This window comes from Mustela nivalis (genome assembly GCF_964662115.1).
Source record: "Mustela nivalis genome assembly, chromosome: 1".
NCBI classification, from domain to species: Eukaryota; Metazoa; Chordata; class Mammalia; order Carnivora; family Mustelidae; genus Mustela; species Mustela nivalis.
This window is the reverse complement of record NC_139020.1, coordinates 196685180-196708370: the sequence shown is the minus strand read 5'-3', so window position 1 is coordinate 196708370 and position 23191 is coordinate 196685180. Positions and strand designations below refer to the sequence as shown.

At 60.3% G+C, this 23191-nt stretch overlaps 1 protein-coding gene across 2 annotated transcripts; it reads left to right on the top strand.

Moving 5' to 3' along the window:
• The first annotated feature begins 980 nt into the window (after positions 1 to 980).
• Positions 981 to 20386, top strand: GNAI2 (G protein subunit alpha i2). 2 transcript variants are annotated; one of them, XM_082702926.1, is made up of 9 exons: positions 981 to 1227; positions 14702 to 14744; positions 15006 to 15147; positions 15324 to 15484; positions 17791 to 17919; positions 18319 to 18448; positions 18528 to 18681; positions 19018 to 19232; positions 19823 to 20386. In XM_082702926.1, exons 1-8 carry the CDS (start codon positions 1110 to 1112, stop codon positions 19206 to 19208), a joined length of 1068 nt encoding a protein of 355 aa, XP_082559052.1. In that variant the 5' UTR covers positions 981 to 1109; the 3' UTR covers positions 19209 to 19232; positions 19823 to 20386. The 2 variants fall into 2 exon arrangements, with proteins under 2 accessions (XP_082559052.1, XP_082559053.1); XM_082702927.1 differs by lacking the exon at positions 981 to 1227 and adding an exon at positions 2848 to 3447.
• The last annotated feature ends 2805 nt before the right edge of the window (positions 20387 to 23191 follow it).

Below are 23191 nucleotides of genomic sequence, written 5' to 3'. Positions count from 1 at the left end.
CATCTTTCTCAGTATCTCTTGGTACATCCTTTCATTGGAGGCCCATTGGAGGTCAGGGCTGTGGGCTCTTCCGAAGAGGATCAGAAAGATTGCAGTGTTCTGCTGAAAACGCTGCTGCCTCCACTCCTCTGCCCAGGAATAGGGTTGCAGCCACTGTCCAGTGGGGACAGACCATAGCATCATGTCCACTTATGCTTCCGGAAGTCAGGTGGACCTCTACACTCTCTGTCTCTCTGTCTCTCTGTCTCTCGACCTGGTTGCCATGTCCCAGGCTGGAGTCCATGATGACTACGTGTAGGAAGATGCCTCCTAGATCCGTGAAAGATGATTAAACCCTTGGGTGACAAGGGAAGGCACCCTGGCTGAGAGAGACAGCCTGGACAAAGGTGTAGAGGTGGCAGTAGACTTTTTTTTAACTGCAATCCAAGAGAGAAGAGGCCAAACCCGCCGTAAGACAGAGAGAGCCATCGTTCAGAGAGGCTCCGGGGCTCTGTAGGTCCTGAAAGAAGTTTACTGGGTTCATTAAATTTAACGAGACGAAGACACGCCTCCTCCACCCTGCTGGTCCAACTTGCTTAAGCTCGAGGGTTGGTTTCTGCTCAGCCAGCGAGGTGTCCCGGATCCCCACCCTCGGGCTACAAGATCCGCCCGCCCCCGCCGTCGGGCCGCGGAGCTCCGGGCGCTCCGCATCCAATCGGAGCCCGGCCCCGCCTGCCTCTCACCCGGAGCCCAATCCTTCTGGGCTTGGCTCCACTCCGGCCCCTATTCCTCGGCGTGGCTCCGCCTCCAGCCCAAACCCGAGCCTGGGCTGAGCCTAACTTCTACTTCGCTCCGCCCTCGAGCCAATCACCGGCCCCGGATCTCCCATGGCCCCGCCTTAGGGCCCGCCCCGGCCCAGTCCCGGGCCTGGCCTGCTTCGGCCCCACCCTCGGCCCGCCCCGCCGTCGGTGCGCGGCGGCCGGGAAGGCACCGCCCGCAGACGCTCGGAACTGCCGACCCGAGAGCTACCCGTAGAGGGCCGGCGGCGGGAGCGGAGTGGGTCGGGCGGGGCCGAGCCGGGCCGGGGGCCGTGTGGGGGCCGGGCGGCGGCCGGGCCGGCGGACGGCGGGATGGGCTGCACCGTGAGTGCCGAGGACAAGGCGGCGGCTGAGCGCTCCAAGATGATCGACAAGAACCTGCGGGAAGACGGCGAGAAGGCGGCGCGGGAGGTGAAGTTGCTGCTTTTGGGTGAGGCCGCGCCCTGCTCTGGGACCCCCGATTCCCCGCCCGAATCCCCAGACAAGGACTTTGGCCTCCAGATTGAGGGCCTTGAACTCTCGGGCTCAGCCTGGACCCCCCACACCTGGACTTGAACTCCCAGACCCCACCTGGTCAGGACACTCAGATACTGGTTCAAAACTCTGGGTTGGCCTAGACCTCTGATCCGTCTAGCCTAGATTCTTGGTTAGACCCTCAATTGGCCGCAGACGCCAAACACGGAGACCCAGAACCCTGCTTGACCATCCACCTTCTTTGACCACCTCACAGACCCTCAGAGTCCCTGCCTTGTCCTTCCATCCCCCCTAGACTTGACTCAAAGTCCCAGAACCCCACTTGGCCCCCACCCTCCGGCACCACCTGTTTCCCCCACCTGCTCCCCTGGTTCCTGTTGGGCGTGAATATTCCTGGGGCCCCCACCAGGCTCCCACCCACTCCCTCCTTCCCCCTCTGTGCCCCATCCCTTCTCTGAACCCTGTATCCTCCACCTGGGCGCCCTGACACCACGGTACCTCTCAAGTGGAAACTGTGATTGCTCATGAGTCCTCACTCCAGCCAGAACCTCCAAAGCTTTAGAGATCCTTGCTCCCTCCTTCTGGCCCACCTGGTCCCTCTCTGCACACAGTACTCCTCAAATCCGCTGCTCCTCCTCCCTAAGTCCTTTCCCACACTTTGGCCTACCTCAGATTCCCCCCGCCCCTCCTGCACTGGGTGGGCCCGGCCGGGATGGGAGGAGGGGGCGCAGACTGAGGCGCTGGACTGAAGATCCACTGGTTGCACTGGGGGAGGGAGCCAGGCCTCCAGCTTCCCAGGGAGATTCCGCCGGCTGGCTCTTTCCCAGTTTCTGAGCCCCATCTGGGCCAGTGAGGGGGGCGTCTGGGGAGTAGGAGGGAGTGTGAGTGTGGAGGAGTTTGGGTTGCGGCGCCTCCAAGGCCAGGGAAGATGGTGGCTGCTTGAGGGGTGGGGGGAAGTGGAAGTGGTGAGACAGCCGACATATTGCTGTCCCGGCGGGCGGGCCGAAGAGATATGCTGACGGGTGCTGGTCTTCCCGCACCCTTTCTGGGCCCAGCAGCCAAGGACTTGGCCTCTGGGAGTCGGAGGGGGGGCTGTCAGATTGTGAGGCTCTCTGAGGGGGAAGTGGTAGACCAGCTAGATGCGGACTTGGGGGCCAGCCGGAGTTGGGGGGCATCTGAGGTGGACTTTTGCAAAGACTGTGGGCTTGATAGTTGTCACCGTCCAGCCTTCCACTGGGGAGCGGGTGTGGTGCCTGGTGGCTGCCTGATTCGGAGGCTTCGGGGGTCGGGGGAGAGATGCCCTCAGAGCAGCGCTGGAGGCTGGACAGTGTATGTGTGGGGGGGTGTGGCCCCTCAGCCTTAGAGCCACCGTGGGGTCCCCAGGCTCTGAAAAGCAGAGCTTTCCTTGCTGGGGGCCTGGCCAAGGGACAGCGTGTCTTCCATCTGAGCCCATCTGTTGACTGTCCCTGGGGGCCTGGCCTCAGGGGCACAGCCCAGAGGTTTCAAAATGGCATCCGTTCCGCCGCCGCTGCGGGTAGGAAGAGAAGGGGCGGGAAGGGGCGGCGGCCCAGCCTCCTGGGCTGTTTTGCGTTGGGCGCTTGCCTCTTCCTGTCTTTACTGCGAGTGCGGCAGCCCCAGTGAGTGGGTGTCGCCAAGGTGGAGGGCCCGTTGCTGATGGCCGCTGGGCCTGGGTAGGGTGCTTCCGGTATCGCTGTCTCCTGGTGCCCACCCCGAGGCCCCTGGCCGGCCCCTTCCCAGGCGGATCGGCTGAGGAGATGGGCCACTGGGCCCTAGGGCCAGGGTACAGAGGGCTTATGGCCCCCTGTATCCCAGCCCCATGCCACTAGCTTCGCTCCTTGGAGCTCAGCTCAGGTTTTGGGCCTGGAAACTCCTCCCACACTGGGCTGGCAGCAACCAGGGGTGCAGGGTCTGGCTAAACATTTTCCAGGCTGGGGAGTCCATCTCAGCATCCTGCTCCTCAGGCCTTTGCTTCCTCTGTTGAATGGGCTTCCTGGGTTTGGGCCAGAGGAGTGCTGGGCCCAGGATGGGGAGAACAGGGGCCTCATGGAGGTTCCTGTTGAGGGTAGGGAATGGGAGCTAAGACCCTGCAGAGGGTGTACCTCAAGGAGCTGAGAGACCTACCTCTGCCTGAAGTTGGGGACCCTTGGCTGCCTGGGTAAGTGTCCTGGCCGGCCATCCCTTTCCCATCCAGGTCCAGGGAGGTGCTGGGAGCCCAGCTGGGGCAGCTTCAGAGTGCTGGGCGCCTGTCCCACATAGCGGGAAGAACTCTGTCCAGGCAACGGGACTCTTCGGTTGGGCAATTGCCAGCTTTCCCTTGCAGCCAGAACCACGCCTGCTGCCCCACCCGCATACTGGCTCCTTGCCCTCCTGGGTAGCCCTGCTGGCGGATGGGCACCGGGGGCAGAGGCAGAAGCGCTGCACACCAGTGAGTGTGTTTTTCCTGGTAGCTTGGTTGGTTGGGGGAGAGCTTCCATACCAGCCCTACCTCAGGGACCCCCCTGCCGCCACCTAGCTCAACCTGACTGACTGACAGTCCCCAGGTGGAATTTGGCGCCTTAGGCTGGGCACTTAGGGGAAAGGAAGCCAGAGTGTGTGTGTGGGGGGGGATGTTTCTGATTTGGGATGGGCTTGTGTGGGCAGCCCACAGAGGAAGGAGAGGCTGTCCCTGGTGGGTTCCATGCAGGCTTCAGAGTATAAATACAGCCCTTCTCTCTTGCCCCTGGGACTTTGGATCTACTCTCCTAGCCTGGCCTGCATTTCCCTTCTTTCCATCTAACTCACTCCTACTTGATTGTTCTTCAAGACTCTTCTCTGGGACCACCTCCCAGGATCCTTCCTTGACAGCTCCCCTTCATGGAGGCCGCTTCATGCTCCTCCTCTGGTTCTTCTTGGTGCTGCTGCTTTTGTCATCAGCATCATACTTGCCTGGGTGACTGCTGCCTTTCCCTGAAACTACAGGGGCAGGCTGTGTCCTATTTGTTTCTGAGCCTTCTGTGCCAAGCATGGGAGCCTGGCACTTACAGAATGCTTCTTACCTGTTTGTTGAATGAAGGAAGTGCTGCTAGTCTGAACTCAGTCTTGGGGATGAGTGGGTGATGGAGGAGTAAGATGGGGGTCACTGAACCTGACATTGTGGGCAGGTGACAAGGCTCAGTGTTGGGCCAGTGATAGGGACTGATGGGGGATAGCCAGAGAGAAGTTCTGCAGACTCTTTCTTCCTCAACTCCCCACCTGCCCAGTCAGACACAGCCTTCATCCTACCTCGTGCAGAACTCTTGCTGACCAGTCCAGAGCCTGTCACAGGGCAGAGCATGTGGTCAGGCCTCCACCGTTCCTAGGAGAGTGGCGTGGCATGCTTCCTTTCAGCTCAGGCAGTTTGGGGACTGCCACAGTCCTGCTGTCTTTGCTCCAGGAGAGTGCTCTCAGGGCTGGGACTGCCCCACAGCCTGGGGACTGAGGCCAGAGCAACACCACAGGAGTTCCTAGCCTGGCCAGACCAGGGACTGCCCACACAAGGGCCCAATTAGGTTTACCAAAAGAAAAAGAAGGGAGTTTTATGGTCTCTGTCCTGTCTGTGTGTCTAACAAATGGCCTGGCATACAGTAGGTGCCTATTAAGCATGTGTGGAAAAAATGACGCTATAGAGCACAGGGATAAGTAATTCTGGGGCTGTTGCTTGGCCCTTGGTCTAGCTGGAGAAGGGATAGCCTAGGGTCCTTGTTGGCTGGGTAATGGGAAGAGACCAAATGGAGTGTGCTTGCATGTGTGTGTGTGTGGAGGGGTGTCCTCTGGGTGGCTTTGAAAAATGAGCAGCATTTGCCAAGGGTAGGTGTGGGGCAGAGGGACCGACTCAGCGAGAGCACTGAAGCTGGAAGGCCTGGCCTGGGGGGAAGAGGGCTCACCTCTTTGGATTAGCTCTTGGGGTTACCCAGATGTGGGTTTCTGTCCCAGCTCCACCTAGTGCATCCTCTGAGAAACACAGCGACAGGTGAAATCCTGTAGGCGTTCTGTTCCCCATGGGGCACCTGCCTGCAGCCACAGGTGTTGTGGGGACAGTGCACCAGTCTGCAGGTTGCAAAACAAGTGAGAGAGCCCCTAACGGCTCCTGTGGAGTTGAGAGTTGAGAGTTAATGGGGAGGGCTCTCCCCAGCCTACAGGCTGCCTGGCTCCAGTATGGGGGATCCCCCTCCCTTCCCCTCAGGCAGCTGCTTGAAGCACATAGGGAGGCCGAGGTGTGTAGACAGTTTGTGCCAGCTGGAGTGACAGACTGTCCTGGGGACCGTAAGCCCAACCTCTGGGGACTGAGTGGCCTTCCTGGGGGCCTGAGGGGGATGTGGCTGGGCCCTGGACACCAGGTGGGCTGGTACCCAGGCCGCCCTCCAGCCACCCGGTCCTCCGGTCCTCCCCGGAGCCTCGAGGTCCCGGCTGGAGCTCATTAGCACTTGAATGGGGGGCGGGGTAGCTTGGGGCCTCCCGTCTCTCCTTCCCACCCCTCCCCCAGGCTGGGCGAGGCTTTGTCTTTGCGAGCAGCCGCGCCGGAGCTCCCACGCTGGGAAGTGAGCAAGGGTCTCAGCCATTTCTGAACCCCTGTGCTTGCATCCTGCCCAGTCCTGCTGGGCCCAGCCCCTCGCCCCTAGTGTTGGTGCAGCCATCATGAGGGACCTGTAGATAGGAGTGGGATTGGATTCCTCAGGGGATACCCTGAGCCAGGAGACTGGGTGAATCAGAGTGGCTTTGCAAAGGAAGTGACGCTGGCACTCAGCTGCGGGCATCCCAGGAGGATGGGGGTAGCGAACCCCAGATGGGGCAGAGCAGGTGGCAAGGAGAGAGGGAATGAGCGGCCTCCGTAGCTGGAGGTGGAATTCAAGGCAGCTGGGAGGCACAGGCTTCCATGCCAGGCCCTGAAGCAGTATCAAGCCACCTACTGTGCTCAGCTGGAGCCTGGTCCACCAGACCAGGGCTGGCATGGTCAGGGACCCCTTCAGGCTTGGGTGGCCCATCAGGGGTTGGCCCTGGCCTAGCCTGAGCTGCAGGGTCACTGGGTGGCATCATTGGTGTCCTAGGCCTGCAAACATGGCTCAGCAAGTGACCGCAGGTTAGGGTGGGCCTGACCCCATCCTGGGCAGGTCACTAAGCCTTCAGCCCTACAGAGGCGGCTTGGGCCACAGGTGGGCACAGCAGTATCTCTTGGTCTTTGTCTCTAAAAGCCACCCATTCTTTAGGCAGGAATGGGATGGAAGATGCTTTGTCCACATAAGCTTTGTCCACTGAGGGACCAGGGCCTTGCCCCATCAGACCCCCAGGAGAGGATGAGACAGTCTGACCTGGAGCCTCCCCAAAACCACTTTGTGCTTTGTGGGGCAGCCGTGGGCAGATGGGGACAAGGAGGGCCCAGGCCAGCATCTGTCCTGTCTTCATAGTATCCTGGGGCAGGATTCCCAATCTCAGAGCACATTGCGGGGGTAGGGGTCATCAGGTTCCGACTAGACCACAGTTCATGAGCCCTGCCTCAGGATGCATTTCAAGGTGCCCTGATGAGGCAGAGGACTAAGCTCTTTGATGGTGGCCCGGTACCCCAGGCAGGGCTCTCAGCAGCCCCTCTGTCAGCCACAATCACAGGGTGGGGCCCCTCTGCCCAGCTCCATGCAGCCCTCCTCTGACCTGAAGCTCTTGCTCCTACTGAACCCCAACCCCATCTTCACCCTCACCCCAGTGCTGCTGCTTTAAGTGATGTTCATGCTAGTGGCTTGGGAGAAAGCGTCTCCGTGGAATCACCCTACGGTGGCTGGGTCAGGTTGGGTCACGGTGTTGGCCTTATGCACGCATTTCCAAGGCTTGGCAGCAAGTGCCAGGTCAGCTGGAAACAAAGCCCGAAGGTGGGATTGTCTCAAGCTCCGTGAGAAGCTTGTGGGGAAGGCTTGGAGGATTCTGGGGTGCGAGGCTGCTCCGCTTCAAAATATGCCAGTGGGGGGGGGGTTGTCATTGGCAGCATCCACTGTGCCTTGGACGGGAGGAGGGGCAGTGAAGTCTGCATGGCAGGGCTGGGCCTCTCGGGGAAGTGGTGTCCACACCGGAGGAAAAGGAGGAAGCAGCTGGAGGGGGAGGAGCCCAAAAGAGGAAGAAGCTCGAGGCCTGCTTCTGCTCTGTCCTGGGGTGGGGGTGTGAGCCTTGTCAACGGGGTGGGGGGCGTCTGGAAGGTGAGTCCCACCTGCTCAGGCTCATCGCTATATAGCCCTGAGTGCGGCTGCTGCTGGTAGTCACGAGGTTGGCGTCATTCCAGGCAACTCTGTCCCGTGTCCCACCTCAGCAACTGCTGGGCCCAGGAGCTCAGAAAAGGTGGTGCCTTTGAGAAGGATTCCAGGCCCCTCCTTTGACCACAGGAAGTGGTGGCTGGGAGAGGGACAGGGGCAGGGTGGGGGGGGGGGCGGCTAGCAGGAAAGCAGAGGACTGCTCTTCTATTCCCGAGCGGCCATTGCCCTGCAAAGCCGGAAGGCCGGCTACAGGCCTAGATGAATGCCCGGAAATGGAGCTGCAGCCGTGGGATTAGCTCACTCTGGGTTTCCCCTGCCGGGCAGTGGCCAGAGGAACCCTTAGTCCAGCCTAAGGATTCCCCTCTGCTACTACTACCTGCTGGGCCTGGGGGGTACCATCACTGGGAGACGAGCTGCTGTTATCACTGGGCCTCAGTTTACCCTCAGTGGTAACAGCAGCTGTCTCTGATCAAACCATGTCTTACATAGAACTGGTCCCTTCAGTGTCTCTCCGTGTTTAACCCTATGAGGCTGGGAGGGCCATTACATCCATTTCACTGATGAGGAAACCAGGCTCGGAGATATTACATGACTTACCCAGTACACAGAGTCACCAAGATAGAAGCAGATAGTGACGGAGCACCCCTCCACAACTACCTTTGTCCGTGAGGAGTTTGTGCCCAACTGGCAGGAATTGATCAGTCAGGATGAGAGGCAGATTCTGTGGTCTGTGTGTTTTCTACTTATGCTTGGGGACCCGTCTCCGGAGACCTCGATTCCTCTTCTAGGAGATTCTTTCAGTCTGCCTGCTCTGGAGGTGGGGGACCCAAGAGTCTGTTCGTGAATCTTTTTCCTGTTCTGTGCCAAAAGTCTGCTGTGTGGCCACGGGGTGACTGGATCCAAATGCAGCTGCCATCGTCCCTCCCAGCCCGTGTTCCCTCACAGAAAGACTCGGATCCTAGTTTGGCCACTGAGTACTTCACTTGTCTCCTAACACTATGCTCATTCCTCCCCTAGCCCCCAGGGTCAGGAGGACGGAGACAAGGCCTGAGGAAGGGTCAGAGGCTGTCAGAGTCCAGGGTGGGGGCGCCTGAGTCTGGGAGTTGTCCAGATGAGGCGAAGGGAAGAGCTTTCCTGCAGAGGGCTCCTGCTAAGAGCCGAGGCTGTGGGGGACTGGCAACAGTATGATAGGTGAGAGGCTAGTCCTCAAACTCCTCAGCCTGTGAATCTGAGCGCTGTGGCCTTACCTTCCCCTGCGGAGGCTCCTGGGGGTTCTGCTCTGTGTTATCAGGCTAGGCCAGAGGGGGCTGAGGAGCCTGAGGGAGATTTTAGGATGGCTAGCACAGATGCTTCAAGGGCAGAGAACTGCATCTTCGTGGCCACTCAAGCCCTTGGGTCCCAGAAAGCCCCCACCCCAAACTTCTTCACTGTGTGATCTCAGGCTGTCCTTTTCCCTCTCTGTGTTCCAGCGCTGGGACATGTCATGTCCTGATTCTCAGCAAGGGCCCATGGCTTGTGGGCACAGAGACACACTGTGCGCTTGGGCTGAACCTTGGGGCAGTTGAGTGTGAGGGTCCGAGGGAGGCTGCTCAGGGCAGGCCTTGAGTTTGGCACACTCCCTGGAGGGGTACATTTCACATATGGGAACCCCGAAGCCTGGGGGCTGGGCATCTCACCCAGGGCCCACAACAATGAACCCAAAAAGAAGTTGGGGGGGGCACTCAGATTCTTGGAAAGCAGCAAAGGGATTTCTTCCACAAAGAGGCATCCAGTAAGAGGAGTGTGTCAAAAGGCCTGGCTCCTTGGGTGACCTGGGCCCAGTACAGCATCTCTTGGCTCCTGTAAAGGGTGAGACCTGTAGCATTTGGGCCTTCTCCCCTCCAGGTTGGCTTGCCTTACCCAGCGCCTCAGTTTCCCTCTGTCCAGTGCACAAGGCTCCATGGCAGGGGACACAGCTGTGTCCTGGCAAGCCCTCTCCAGGGCTTGAGGCCAGTCCTTTACACACAGAGCTCTGACTCTGGAGTAGCAGGCTGGATCCTGGTTGCTGATGCTTCCTTCCCTGGTGGGGGCATCATGAAGGCCTGGACGCCACTGGAGGCTGCCCAAGTGACAGAGACCAGAGAGAGGGAGGTTCCAGGCTTATTAGGGGCATCTGGGGCGGAGGCAAGGCCATACTTGTGGGTGGGCATGTCGCGGCCCCCATCCAAGACTCATGTCCCTGCCCCCCACAGTGCCAGACCCTTACTGAGCGCCTTGCCTCAGAGGGAGTGATGGGACCAAAGAATACCACCTGGAGGAAGGAAGAGACGCCGGGGGCGGGGCTTGGAGGGCCTTTGTCTGGCGGAGCCCTCCTCCCCCCCATTTCCATTGTTCCCCGGTGTGCGGGGTCTCCGCGGGTGGAGGGCCTCCCAGGCCTGCGAGAGGGAGTTGATTGAAAAAGGGTCCAGGCACCTCCCCCAGCTGCCCCTACCCTAGGCTGCTTTTCAAAAGCGAAGGCTCCCCGGCACTGCCCAGCCCCCACCTCCTCCACTGTCTCTGGCTGCCGGGCTCCCCCTGGCGGTGGCGTGGCCTGGGACCCTGACGCTGCAGGGGAGGGGCCAGAGCCAAGGGGCCCGGAACCACTGGCTGGGCCAGAGACGTGGCACCTTCCTGGGATGAGAGTGGGAGGTGGTGCCCAGGCTGCCTTTGGGGTAGGCTTCCCAAGGTTCATCCCCACCTTCTCCCTGTGCCCCACTAGGGCAGGGTGAGGGGTGGCCGTGAGGCGGGCCTGGTACTGTGGGTTGGAGCTGGGCTGCAGCCCAAGTCTACCCTGTGGTCCCAGCCCTGCTGCTTATGAGAATCTCTGCCCTCAGGCTGCCACGTCAGCTGGCTGCGCTCCCCAGCCCCATGTGTTAGAGGGGAGCCCACCAGCGCAGGAGCCTCTGCCTGGCTTTCTGAGCGCAAGGAGTCCGTGAGCAGTGTCTGCGGCCAGGCTCTGGGTGGGAAGGAGGCTCCACAGCTATGCAGAAGTCCTGCCTCCTGTGGAGGGGGTGTGATGAACCCAGAGCCAGATGCCCGGAAAGGCCCGAGGGCTCTGACTGCCATCCCAGGGTCTCCGAGTCCCAGCAGGGAGCAGCAGTGCTACGCCAGCTTCTGAGCCACTGGTCCTCACCCTCCACTGTGCCTTGTCTGAAAGCCTCAGAAACTCTCCTCCCGATGAGATGGCCGCAGCAGGCCACTTTGCAGGTTGTGGTTACAGTGACCTATGCAGTATGGTCTTTGGAGGCTGCAGGAAATGAAAGGGTTGGGGACATCTGTGATCTTCCATAGAGTACAAACATCGTGATAACTTTTATCTGAGTGTTCACCGTGTGCTGGGCACTATGAGAAGCGCTTTGTGTCAAATCCTCCCCTCCCTCTTAGAGGAGATAATGGTGGTGTCCTGTTTCATGGATGGGGTACCAGAGCAAGGGCAGGAGTAGGGTGAGGCCCTTGGAGACAGCAGGAAGGATGAGCGTGGGCACCAGCGCTGTGGGAAGTCTGGACCTCCTTCTGGGAGAGGATCTGAGAGTGAGAGTTCGGCCAGCTGGCCACTTGAGGCTTGGCAGCCTCTGCAGAAGGGAAACTGAGGCCGGAGAGGACAAGAGCAGCATGTCAGGGCCTCCCAGCAGGGCAGAGCCTTGTCTGGGATGTAGAGGGTCCAAGATTGACCAACAGACAACCATGACTTGACACTGGGACTGGAGGTTGGCATCAGGCCACAGGTCCCATCGGCCTTGCTGGGGCAGGTGGATTTGCGCCATCTCCCTTCCCCCATCCATTCCCCTCTCCGTTGGGGCCCAGCATTCCCAGAGTGGAAGCAGATGTTCTAACGCAGCCGCTGTGGCCAGCACATCATGGCAATCACTGCCTGCCTGCGGGGGGGCCCAGCAGCTGCGCCCTGGAGCGAGAGCTGCAGAGGTTTCTGCTTGGTGAGAAGAGGTATGGCCCCATGGGAACACGGAAACCTCTGTGGGGCCCTCTGATCTCTCCCAGCTGGAGAAGGGAGTGCCTGGTGGGGTCCTCTGTGGGCGGGAGACTCCTGCCACTTTCTATCAGAGGCACCTTGGCAGCTGTCCAGGGCCAGGCAATGAAGCCCCTTCCTCTTGGGAAGGTGCAGGGCTGGGTGGGAGGAACCGGGTACCCAGGATCAGCGGGGTACAAGCAAACTCATTCCAGTATTGCCTTATTGGATAGGGGAACACTGTGAGGCCCTGATGGGATACAGCCCCAGGGGTGGGGGTGGGGGCGGGGGGCTGGGACCCACAGCTCATGGGGCACCTAGCCCCACCTGTTCCACCATCTCACCCACCTCTCCCCTGCTCCCTGGTCCCCGCTTATTGTTTCTGCTCCCAGGCCCTGCCTCTGCTTCTCTCCCTGTGTTCCCTGCAGCTTCCTGCCTGGCCACCGGTACCACACCCTCGTCCTGCCCCTTGCTCCTTCCTGCTTGAGTCACAGCCGCTAGGAGGACAAAGAGACTGCTCTGAGTCCAGAGATGGGGACTCCCTGATTTTGGTTTGTCCACCTGTCAAATGGGGGCAGAAAATGTCCTCCTAACCCTCAAAATGAGACAGGAAGGGAACCTGAGGCTGAAAGGGGATAGGAAAGTGGACTCCCTGCTGGGGCAGGGAGCAGGTGTCCTGGCTCCAGCCTGGTCACCAGGTGCTGCCCACCTCTGGGCCTACCAGGCCTGCTGCTGCTAGGAAAATCACATGCAAAGCAAGAGCGTGCTGTTATCCCTATCTTTGGGCAGGGCCACGGAATGCCACAGCACTTCTGACCAAGAGAGTGGTCAGAAGGCCAGGCAGGGAAGTTGGTGCTTCAAGTGGACAAACAAGAGGGGACACCTCACCAAAATCTCAGGTCTCCTGCAGCCCGGACGGTTGCCCCTGCTCTGAGTCTGGGTTTGCCTGGCTGGGGCCAGCATGATTGAACTAACCCATCACTTCACATCCTTGGCCTCTGTTCCCCCACTGAGCCCCCAGTACTCGCTGACACCCCTGATGCCTGAGTCTTCCTCCACCCCAGGATGTGCTTCCTTCCTCCTGTGTGGGAGCAAGTGACTAGGTGGCCAGGAGGTCACCCGCCCCCCTGTGGTTCACCCCTCCGATGCTACCCTCCAGGCCCTGGAGGGTGGGCCTCTGTGGTTGGGCATCACTGGGACAGTGAGAAGCCTAGTGATCCCTAGCAGCTGGTGGATGTGTGAGGAGAGCCCAGGCCCTTCTGCTCAGGGAGGCCACTGGGGTGTGGATGTACCCAGTCCCGCCCCTGTGAGGGCCACAGCTGTGCCTCAGTTTCTCCAGGTAAAATGTGGATCTGGGCTGGGAGGTGGGGTAAATGGAGGTGGGCAGGGACCTTGGCGGGGCAGGGGAGGGGTGCTCTCCTGCTGCCTGGAGGGCACTGCAGAGACTGAGCAACATCTGCCTAGGAAAGCAGGATGTGAACCCAGTGACAGGTGCAGTGGGGGCAGAGGATGGTGTGGCCCAGCCACAGGACAGGGCTCCAAGGGCAGTTCTAGGAGGCCAGCAAAGTGGGCCATCCGCAGAGGGAATGATGACCGTGTGACCTCAGCCTCTCCCTGTTTCCTCATTTGCTAGGCGGGATTGCTGGAAGAGGTGATTTAGTTGGTGCGGTAGGTGTCGAGTAGCATCTGGCCCATAGCGGGCGCTGTTTGCGGCTTTGCTGTTAGGAATCTTGCGGCTCGCGTTAGTGTATGTGTTAGCCCCTCATCCTCTGAGGTTGTCCTGACCCACCCTGAGGGATGCAGGAGTGTACCCTCCCCGCAGACCCCACTCTCTGCCCCGCTGAGCTGCTCAGAAGGACTGACCTGCCACATTGCTCAAGACGGTTGGGACACATGGAAATGGGGCATAGGACTTGTGTGCCCAGCACAGGAAACTTCATGGGCAAATGCCTGGCGTTGGCAAGAAGAGGCAGGGCCTGGCAGGTGCAGGTGTGACTGGCAGTGATGGGGAAGGAGCAGAGGGAACAGTCTGGGCAAGCACTGGGAGGGAAAGCTGGCCCCACTGAGATGTGTTCTACTTGGAGTTTAGGACAGAGAAAGGAGATGAAGTCCTGCCCCCACTCCCAGCATCTCCCAGCCAGGGAGGCAGGGCAGCCCTCGTGGTCTTCACACTTCCCTGCAGAGTCCCTGGGGAATGTGGGTTTCTGGGCTGCACCCCTCAAGATCTGGCTCTCTGTGTCTCGGATGGGACCTGGGAATCTGCTTTTTTTGAAAATATACTCCCAAGGCTTTCTGAGCCACATTCTGAGAAAGGCTGGGCAGGCCAGGTGTCAGTCACAGTCCTGTGTGTCTCCCTGCCCACCTGAATCCCGGCTGCACAGTCTTGGGCCAGGACTACTTTTCTGAGCCTCAGTGTCCTTGTATGTGAAATGGGAACAGAAACAGTATGTTTGTGGGGCTCATATGACAGTCATGGGAAAGAGCACCAGCAGATTCCTCAGTACTGGCCAAAGAGAATACAGAATGGGCCTCTGCCAGACTTAGAAGCATATGTGTCGGTCCAGAGGTGTGTGCATGTGAGTCTCTGTGTGTGTCGGTCGTGCTGTGTGTCTCCCACGTCCCCATTTCCATCTGCCGAGGGTAGACTCAGGCCATGCCTGGGAGGCAGGAGTGTGACCCTGTGCCCTACCTAGCCCAGGCCCCTTGGTAGTTCAGAGTGTGAGGAGAAGAGGCACTACTACCCAGCTGAAGTGTGCGGGGCTCCTTCCTGTCAGCTGTGCCCAGGCATCATGTTGGTGAGCCTGCCTGCCCCATCCCCATGAGAATGACAGGGAGACTCCTGAGGGCTGGTGTTGTCTCTGACCAAAGCCCCTGAGCTCAGTCAACACTGGAGGGGCAGGGTGTCCCATGGTGGGCAGTGAAGCTTATGGGAAGCAAAGGCTTGGGGTGAATCCCCCAGGGGTGCAGGCGGTCTGGGTTGCCTGGAGCACTATGGCCTTGCCAGCTACACCCTGGTTAGCTTTGCCACCCACCAGGCCCCACTGCCTCCGTTTCCCTGTGAGGCTGATGAGGAGGGTGAGTTCTGCCTCCAGGACTGCGGGTGGCTGGGCCACTGGTGGTTTGTCCGTGTAGCCCTGCTGGGGCTGCTCCCTGACCGCCTGTGCCCTCTGTTCCAGGTGCTGGGGAGTCAGGGAAGAGCACCATTGTCAAGCAGATGAAGTAAGTGCTCTGTGTGAGAGGCAGCCACCAAACCCTGATGTCCCCTCTTCTTTTCTTCTTCCTCTGAGTCTCTGCTGCCCCCATCTCCTGCCCCGAGTAATGCCCCAAGACCGTCTCAGAGGCAGCCATCCACCCTCAGGTCCCAGGGCTTGGGGAAGTTTCCTCCTCTCTGTAGTAGGTCCTGCAGGCCCCAGTAGCCCCACGAGGCCATGTGTGGTCCTTGTGCCCTCTGGGCCCTAACTCCTGACCCCTGGCTGCCAGGATCATCCACGAGGACGGCTACTCAGAGGAGGAATGCCGGCAGTACCGGGCGGTCGTCTACAGCAACACGATCCAGTCCATCATGGCCATTGTCAAAGCCATGGGCAATCTGCAGATTGACTTTGCCGACCCCTCCCGAGCGGTATGTCCTCCCCTCAATCCTCACCTGCCTCCCTGAAGGCGCCAGGGCAGATCTTGTCCTGGGAAACCTGGCACTACCCAAGCCTGTGTGGGCCCCATTCTGGAAGCCTCCCTGCCTTGGCCAGGTAGGGTGGGATGTGCTCCTGTGATTGGCTGACCCCTCCCCACTGTGCCCAGGACGATGCCCGGCAGCTGTTTGCACTGTCCTGCACTGCTGAGGAGCAGGGTGTCCTCCCTGAGGATCTGTCCGGGGTCATCCGGAGGCTCTGGGCCGACCACGGTGTGCAGGCCTGCTTTGGCCGCTCTCGGGAGTACCAGCTCAACGACTCCGCGGCCTAGTGAGTACCCTGTGGGGCTGGGTGGGGTGAGGGGGTTCTGGACCACAGGCAGGAGTCGAGGGCTTGAGCACTGTCTGGAAGACACTGCCAGTCCCTGTTTTTGAAAGCTGGTGACTGTCCACCAAGGCCTTAGCGGTTTTTGCCTTGAGGTGGGAGGAGTGGTATTGAAAGCTAGGAGGAGGGCTGTCCCCCAGGGCCAAACTGAGGCTAATCTGTCTTTAGACATAATCATTCTAAAGGACATTTGCTACCACCTGTGTCCAGCCTTGGGCAAGGCTAGAGGGACCCAGGGATAAGTGGAGCAGACAGATTCCCAAGCAGTGACTAGCCATGGTGTCTGTGTCATGGTGGAAGTCGGTGTCGGTCCAGAGGAGGGACTGCCTCAGCCAAGTTCTGAGCAAGAGATGGGCAGGAGAGGAACAGGACAAGCTCACACGAAGGGACACAGCATGTGCATAGCCCTGGAGGGAGCAGTGCCGGCTACAGATGTTCACACTGGCTGGAGCGGAAGATACAAGGGGAAGAGACTGGGTGGGGCCAGATCTCTGTGCAGTTTAGAGCCCAAGACTCAGCTGGGGAATCCAGGGGGTTCCGGGAGTTTTCCAGAGGCCCAGCCCGCAGGATCATGCTCCGAACTCCTTCCCTGAGCTGCCTACCACGTGCCAGGCCTGGTGCTGGGGGCTGAGCACCCATGGAAAACAGGACAGGTTACTGGCCAGTGCTGATGTCCAGGGGGCTGTAGGGGACGTGCACAGGCTTTTTGGATGAGGCCACCCAAAGAGGCAGCTGTCCCTGTGCTCTACCTGACCCCTCCCACCTCTGCTTAAGTCAGCACGCCCTCCTGTAGCACTTTTCCCTCCCGCTGCCCATCCAGTCCTGAGCCCGCCCATAGAGAGGCTGGACCAGGGCTTGGGTGGATAGGAGGCAGGGCCTGCCTGGGCCTGAGCCCCAAGCGTGCCCAGTCCCAGTGACTGACTCCCTCTCCTTGCAGTGGCCTGAATGCCCTTGTGCTGCAGAATTGCAGCAAACACTGTGAGGACCGTCACACCTCAGCATGCCCCCACCCCCAGCTCAGCGCCAAAAGAGCTGATAGGTCCTAAAAGCAGGCAGGGCTCGGCCCTCCCAACCATTACCACCTCAGTGTCTGGGGCATTCAAGGAGGTGAGGGTAGGACACCTTCCAGGCCACTTCCTGCTCCATCATGCCGTTCTTCGTTCCCTGGACATTCAGCACCCACTGTGTGGCCAGCGTTGGTCTGGGTGTGGGGATTCAGCAGTGATGCAGGTCCCGCTCTCCCAGGCAGGTTTAGGTCCCAGGGGTGGGCGGGGGGGGGGGGACAAGAGGCAGGGGGTGGATTGGAATGCTGCAGAGGACTCCAGTCCCTCTTCACAGCAGTCCTTCAAGGCTGCTGGCAGGGCAGTGGGTCCCTGTGGTGAGTCCTGCTGGGGAGGAGGGAGAGGCTGGTGTAGAACCCACCAGGAGGCCTCTAGGCAGGAGCTTTTCAGTAGGCGACAGTGTGCAGTAAGCAGGTCACAGCACATGCGTCATGGACCTTCATGGTCCTTCCTGTTTTTCTGTTCTGTCCCTGCGTCTCTGAGATCATTTCCCCCTGGCCCCAGCAGGCCTACGCCAGGAGTGAGACCTCGGCACCGGGTAGCTGCTTGGAGGACCCAGTCCCCAGGGCACAGCAAAGATACTGAGGCAGACAGCAGAGTCAGTCCCAGAGCCTAGCAGGGGCAGTGTTGCTACTACTCAGGGAGCTGGTAATGAGGAGCCCCTGGGACTCCTGCCAAACAGGTGTCCGTGCCCCCCCCCGCCCCCGCCGAGGAGCCCAAATTTTATTGGGCACCGGGCAAAGAGCCCATGGAGCCTGGAGGGCCCTGACCCATCCCGCCCTGCATTGAGGGTCACGCCGGGCTGCTCTGCAGTGGCTGCCATGATTGGGCCGATTAGCACCCCGGATCCCTCCCCAGAGGACTCATTGGCCCCCTCCCGCCCTCCTCAGTTTGCAGCTCACCAGCCTGGATCCTGTCCAAGGCAGACCTGGCTCAGCCTTGGGGGCTAGGGCTTGGCTTGCGGGGCACAGAGCTGCGCCTCCTGCAGGCCCATTCCCTAGGTGGGGGGTAAGGGATGCTGGTCCAGTTTTTCCTCATCTGAGCAATGATTATGATGAAGGCAAGGGTTGAAGAGGCAAGTGCTTTGAACAGTGAGGGGAAGGGAGCGATGGGGCCTGGGTCAGCTGGCTCAGGGTCCAGGTAAAGAGGCCTGATGCTGTTCCCCACTGACCCACCTGCCCCCATTTCTAGCTACCTGAATGATCTGGAGCGCATTGCACAGAGCGACTACATCCCCACGCAGCAGGATGTGCTACGGACCCGTGTGAAGACCACGGGCATCGTGGAGACGCACTTCACCTTCAAGGACCTCCACTTCAAGTGAGCCTGCATGTGGGCAGGGTGGAAGGTCAAGTCTTTGGAGGACAGATGGGAGTGTGGCCGGGGTGGGGTGGGGGGGATCCCCTCACTCAAAGGCCTGCTGATGGCTCTGCTGGGCAGGAGGGGCTGTCCCAGGAGTCCTGAGCATCGCTCTGGGGTTTCCTGAGGCTGTGTGGGTGCCAGTGGCCCAGCTCCTCTGCTGCCCTTGCTGACCAGCTTCGGCCCTGCCCAAACACACCGGCTCTGGCCCAGAACCAGGCTGGAGGTAAACAGCCAAGGAAGGTTCCATGAAGATAGTGTCCCCCTCTGAGCGGGCGTCTGTCCTTAGCCAACTTGCAAAGCGGGGATCTTCTCTGGGAACGCGCTTTTTCTGGAGCTAAGGCGACCCCATGTCTGCAGGATGTTCGATGTGGGAGGCCAGCGGTCTGAGCGGAAGAAGTGGATCCACTGCTTTGAGGGGGTCACTGCCATCATCTTCTGTGTAGCCTTGAGCGCCTATGACCTGGTGCTAGCCGAGGACGAGGAGATGGTGAGGGGCCGAGAGGCCGCCGGGAGGGTGTGGGGGCGGGGGGCAGGGGCCGGTGCTGACCGCGCTGTCCTGCCCCCAGAACCGCATGCATGAGAGCATGAAGCTGTTTGACAGTATCTGCAACAACAAGTGGTTCACAGACACGTCCATCATCCTCTTCCTCAACAAGAAGGACCTGTTTGAGGAGAAGATCACACACAGCCCCCTGACCATCTGCTTCCCCGAGTACACAGGTGTGGGGACTGGGCCTCTGGGGAGGAGCTGGTGGTGACCAGGCGGTGCGCCGGCGCCCCCCGCTGGACAGAAGGGTAACTGCAGGACACTCGCGCAGGAGCTGGGGCCTGGCTTGCGCTCCCGGGCTCTTACCTGCACATGGGGCCGGCGCCCAGCACACGCGCACAGTCAGGAGCTCCTCTTCACACACACTGGTGCCGCATGTACCACACGCACACCATCACCCCTTCCACACAGGGACACATGTTCTGTGCTTGTGTGTCCACGTGCACAGAACCTTGTCGCTTGTGCCCTGCCTGCATGTAGCCGAGTCCTCACCATCTCATCTCCCACAGGGGCCAACAAGTACGACGAGGCAGCCAGCTACATCCAGAGTAAGTTCGAGGACCTGAATAAGCGCAAGGACACCAAGGAGATCTACACGCACTTCACATGTGCCACCGACACCAAGAACGTGCAGTTTGTGTTTGATGCCGTCACCGACGTCATCATCAAGAACAACCTGAAGGACTGCGGCCTCTTCTGAGGGGCAGCGGGGCCTGGCAGGATGGTGAGCCCGGGGTGGAGCGGAGCAGAGCTGTGGAGCCCAGAGAAGGGAGCGGTGGGGGCTGGGGTGGGCCGTGGTGGGGGTATGGTGGTAGGGTGGTAGGTCGGTGGGACGACCTGAGGGGCATGGGCACACGGATAGGCCAGGCCAGGGCCCAGATGGCAGAAGCATCCGGCCGTGCGCCGGGAGACAACGGAATGGCTGTCCTGACCACCCTTGGAGAAAGCTTACTTCTGATCCTGTCAAACCACTGGCCTGGCCTGAAGGAGGCTGGCTAACAGAGGGCCCAGCCACCTGACACTCAGTGTGACCGGCTCTGTGCTCAGCCCTGCAGTCTTTCCCTCAGACCTATCTGAGGGTCCTGGGCTGACACTGGCCCCACTGGCCGTGGGGGAGATGGGCACGGTTCTGCTAGTGCTATAGACCCCCCTCCCTCACGTAACCCAGCAACACACACACTGGCTCTGGGGCAGCCACTGTGTCCCTCATAACAGGTGGAGGAGAAAAAGGAGAGAGACCTGTCTAGGGAGGGGGGAGGAGAGACACACCCTGGCCACCTCCCGACCCATGCCCTGACTGTCCCCCACCTCCAGGGCCACCGCCGACTCTGCTTCCCCCAGTTCCTGAGGAAGATGGGGGCAAGAGGACCACGCTCTCTGCCTGTCCGTACCCCCGCCCTGGCTGCTTTTCCCCTTTTCTTTGTTCTTGGCTCCCCTGTTCCCTCCCTCAGTTCCAGAGACTTGTGGGAGGAGCTGCCACAGGCCTCTCTGTTTGAAGCCGGCCCTTGTCCTAGGTGCCGGAAATGGCCGCAGTACCCCCCTTCCCGGGCATCTGTTCTGGTTTTAACCATTGTCTTATTCTGTGATGGGGGAGGGGAGCACATGCTGAGTCTCCCAAGGCCTGTGTCTGGAGGGGCACTCACTTCTCCAGCCTGGGACCCCTGGCTTCGCTCAACACCAGCCCGTGACCCAGCCCAAGTCCAGATGTTTACAGGGAGCCTCCTGCCCATCCCAGCCCTCCAGCCGCTTGGAGGCCCCAAAGGAAAAAGCACAAGAAGTGTGAGACACCACCATTCCTGGAGACTACAGTCCACCTGCTCATTCTAGTAGCTTTTTAAAAAAATGAAAGTAAAGGAAAAAAAAAAAAAAAAGACAAAACTGCAAACCTAGAAAACTTTTTAGAGAAAAACTATTTAAAACTGTCAGATCCTGACCAGCACCCACCCAGCCCCCTTCCAGTGATTCCGTGCCTTGAGTGTGTCTGCGTGTTTACACCCTTCCCTCTGCTGGCTACCCCCCTCCCTGTGTGGGCAGCACTCCTGCCCTACCCTCCACAGAATTGGGTTCCAAGGGCTGTTCCAGACAACTGCCAACATCACCGAGGGCCCGTCCCAGTGGCCCTGGGCCCTGGCTCCATTAACCTAAATGTAGCTCTTTAGCGCGCTAACCTAGGAACCGCTGCTGCCTGCTGAGGGCCACGGCCCTCATGCCCTTGCCCCAGGCCCGGGTCCTTCAGCGTTGAACACTTCCTTGCTTTTTTCACATGTTTTATGGAATTGTTCACCTGGTTTGAAATAATAAAATGTAGAAAGAAAAAATGCCAAGTACTGCTCGGTCCTCTTCTGTCCCCGGGCTAGAGACCCAGACAAAGCTGTGCCAAGGGGATAGTGACCCGAACCAGAATCCTCATTTGTGGTAGGGCCCTGGCTGCTTCGTCCTCCTCGGGCCCAATAGGTGGCCCCTCAGTTTTCCCACTTGGTAGTCATTTTATGTCCTGGGGCCTGTACATGCCCCCTCTCCTCCCAGCGCCTGCATGGCCTTGGGTCAGTGGCACTTGCCAGGCCTCACTGCAGTAGCAGGACAGATTTCTTCCAGAGCGGTTCCTCCGAGGGGTTCTCTCTTGGGAGCAGCAGGTGTCCAGTGAGGGATGCAGGAGGAGAATGTGACTCCTGACCTCCCAGCCCCAAGGCTGTGCTGAGTCCCTTGTATCCCCTCCCTTCTAATCAGAGGTGTTCTCTGCTCAGGACTGGGCTTCTCAGGGTTGACAAAGTTGGGGACAGTAGGGACCTGAGACACGTTCAGCAGCGTCTCTGCCCTGGCCCAAATCCTGGGGGGCAGGGAGGGACAGGCAGGTGGCTACACATCAGTGTGTCTGTAGGCATAAGCCAAGTGGCCCCGGAGGGCAGCCGACTTGATGCATTGGGACAAGGGCCCTAGAAATGCGGAAGCCAACGTGAAGCTATGGGAAGTGCACGCATGTCGCTGGAGAAGACAATGGCAGATGACAAGGCGGCGGGGCCCGCGGTGGGGGGGGGGGGGGGGTGCTGAGCGCCTGGCGAGGCGCCTGGACTTTGTCCTGCGGCTGGCGGCGACAGCGGGCGTCTGAGCCTACGGAAAAGGGCTCTGCTGGGCGGGGCTCGGAGGCGAGCTCCGACCGCGTTTGGCCGCCAGGGGGCGCCGCAGTCCCGTGGCCGGCCCCGCCGGGCTGGTCACGGACGCTGACGTCAGCGGGTCCTGCGGAGGCCGCGGGGCACAAAGACAGCTTTGTGGGGCAGCGACGGCTTCGCGCCCGCGGCGGGACAAAGCGGCCTGGGCTGGGGTCGGCGCCGCGGAGGCGGGGAAGGCGGAGGGTGGGAGGGTGGGGCTGGGCACCCGGGACCCCGCCTCCGCACACCTGCCAGTCCCCGCGCGGCCTCAGGGCCCCCAAGTGTTTGGTTGGCAAGAGATGAGAGGCTGTGGCCGCCGGATCGGAAGGAGATCAACGCCCCCCAGCCTCCGCTGCCGCCCCAGTACCTCGGGCCTTTCCTGCTACCGCTGCCTCCGGGACTGATGGCTGAGGGCCGGCTGACAAGGAGAACAGGATCCCTCGTCCAACCCAGGATCCCTGCCTTCCTTCGGCGGTCAGGCCTGGACCCCGCTGAGCCCCGGATAGCGGGCGGGGCCGGGGCTCCGGGGGCCGTGAAGCCCGCCCAGCAGGAAGCCGCGCCGGAGATGGTTCCTTCCTAACCTCCTGAGGGGAACCCCCGTACAGAGGGAGCATTGAGTGGCCAGCATTGTCTGCCAGACGCACCCAGTGCCTCTCTCCATGGGTGGGCCCTGCAGGATTCTGGCCAGGATCCCCTTGAATCTACTTTGCAGCGGGTCTGGGTGGGGTCCTGGCAAGCAGCACTTTCTTTCCTGCGTGCAGAGAGCTAGGCTCCCACCTGCCTTCAGCCTTCCTACCCCTGCTCTGATTTGGAGGGCATAAGGCCCCATTGTCCCAGCACTGGCGGGGGCGGCCTTTCAATTCTTCCTTGTCTTTGGCAGTTGGGAAATTCCCAGCCTTGGGGGGCAGCTGGAGCTAGCAGAGGGTGGGGGGTGATGGCACCCCAGGTGTCCTGCACCCCAAAGGGAGGGACTACAGGCGGTTGACTTCTGGGGATCCCCTAATGCTTAGAGCTTTCCTGGGGCTGAACCTCATCCCTGGGACCACGGGGTGAGGGCAGCTAGAGAGACTCAGTGCTCCCTGGCCCTGTGTACCCTGAAGCACTCCCAGCTTAAGGAGCCCCATCTTTTTGGCCCCAGTCACTGGTAGCTTGCAGCTATGAGGCCTGGGACCCCTAGACAGGCAGAGCCAGGAAAGGGGCCCAGGCTCCTGCTTCCAGACTAAGCTTGTGGGTCCCTGTATGAAGTGGGCTGTCACCAGCTGGTGCAGACTTCCATGAGGCTGACCCACCTCTCAGAGGGCCCACCCCACTCCAAATAGTTGCTCAGGCTACTGATGTGGTGCCAGCTTTGGTATTTTTAACCCATCTGCAGGGTGGGGAAACAGCTGGAAAGAAAGACAAGTTCTGAGCTCCACAGGGCTCAGGAGAGCAGGATCTAGGGAGACCCTGCAGAGAGGAGCCAGGTGGGCAGCCACTCCCCAGCTCAGGCCCAGGCCCTCCATGACAGGTGGGTGGAGGCCAAGATTCCAGGTGCAGA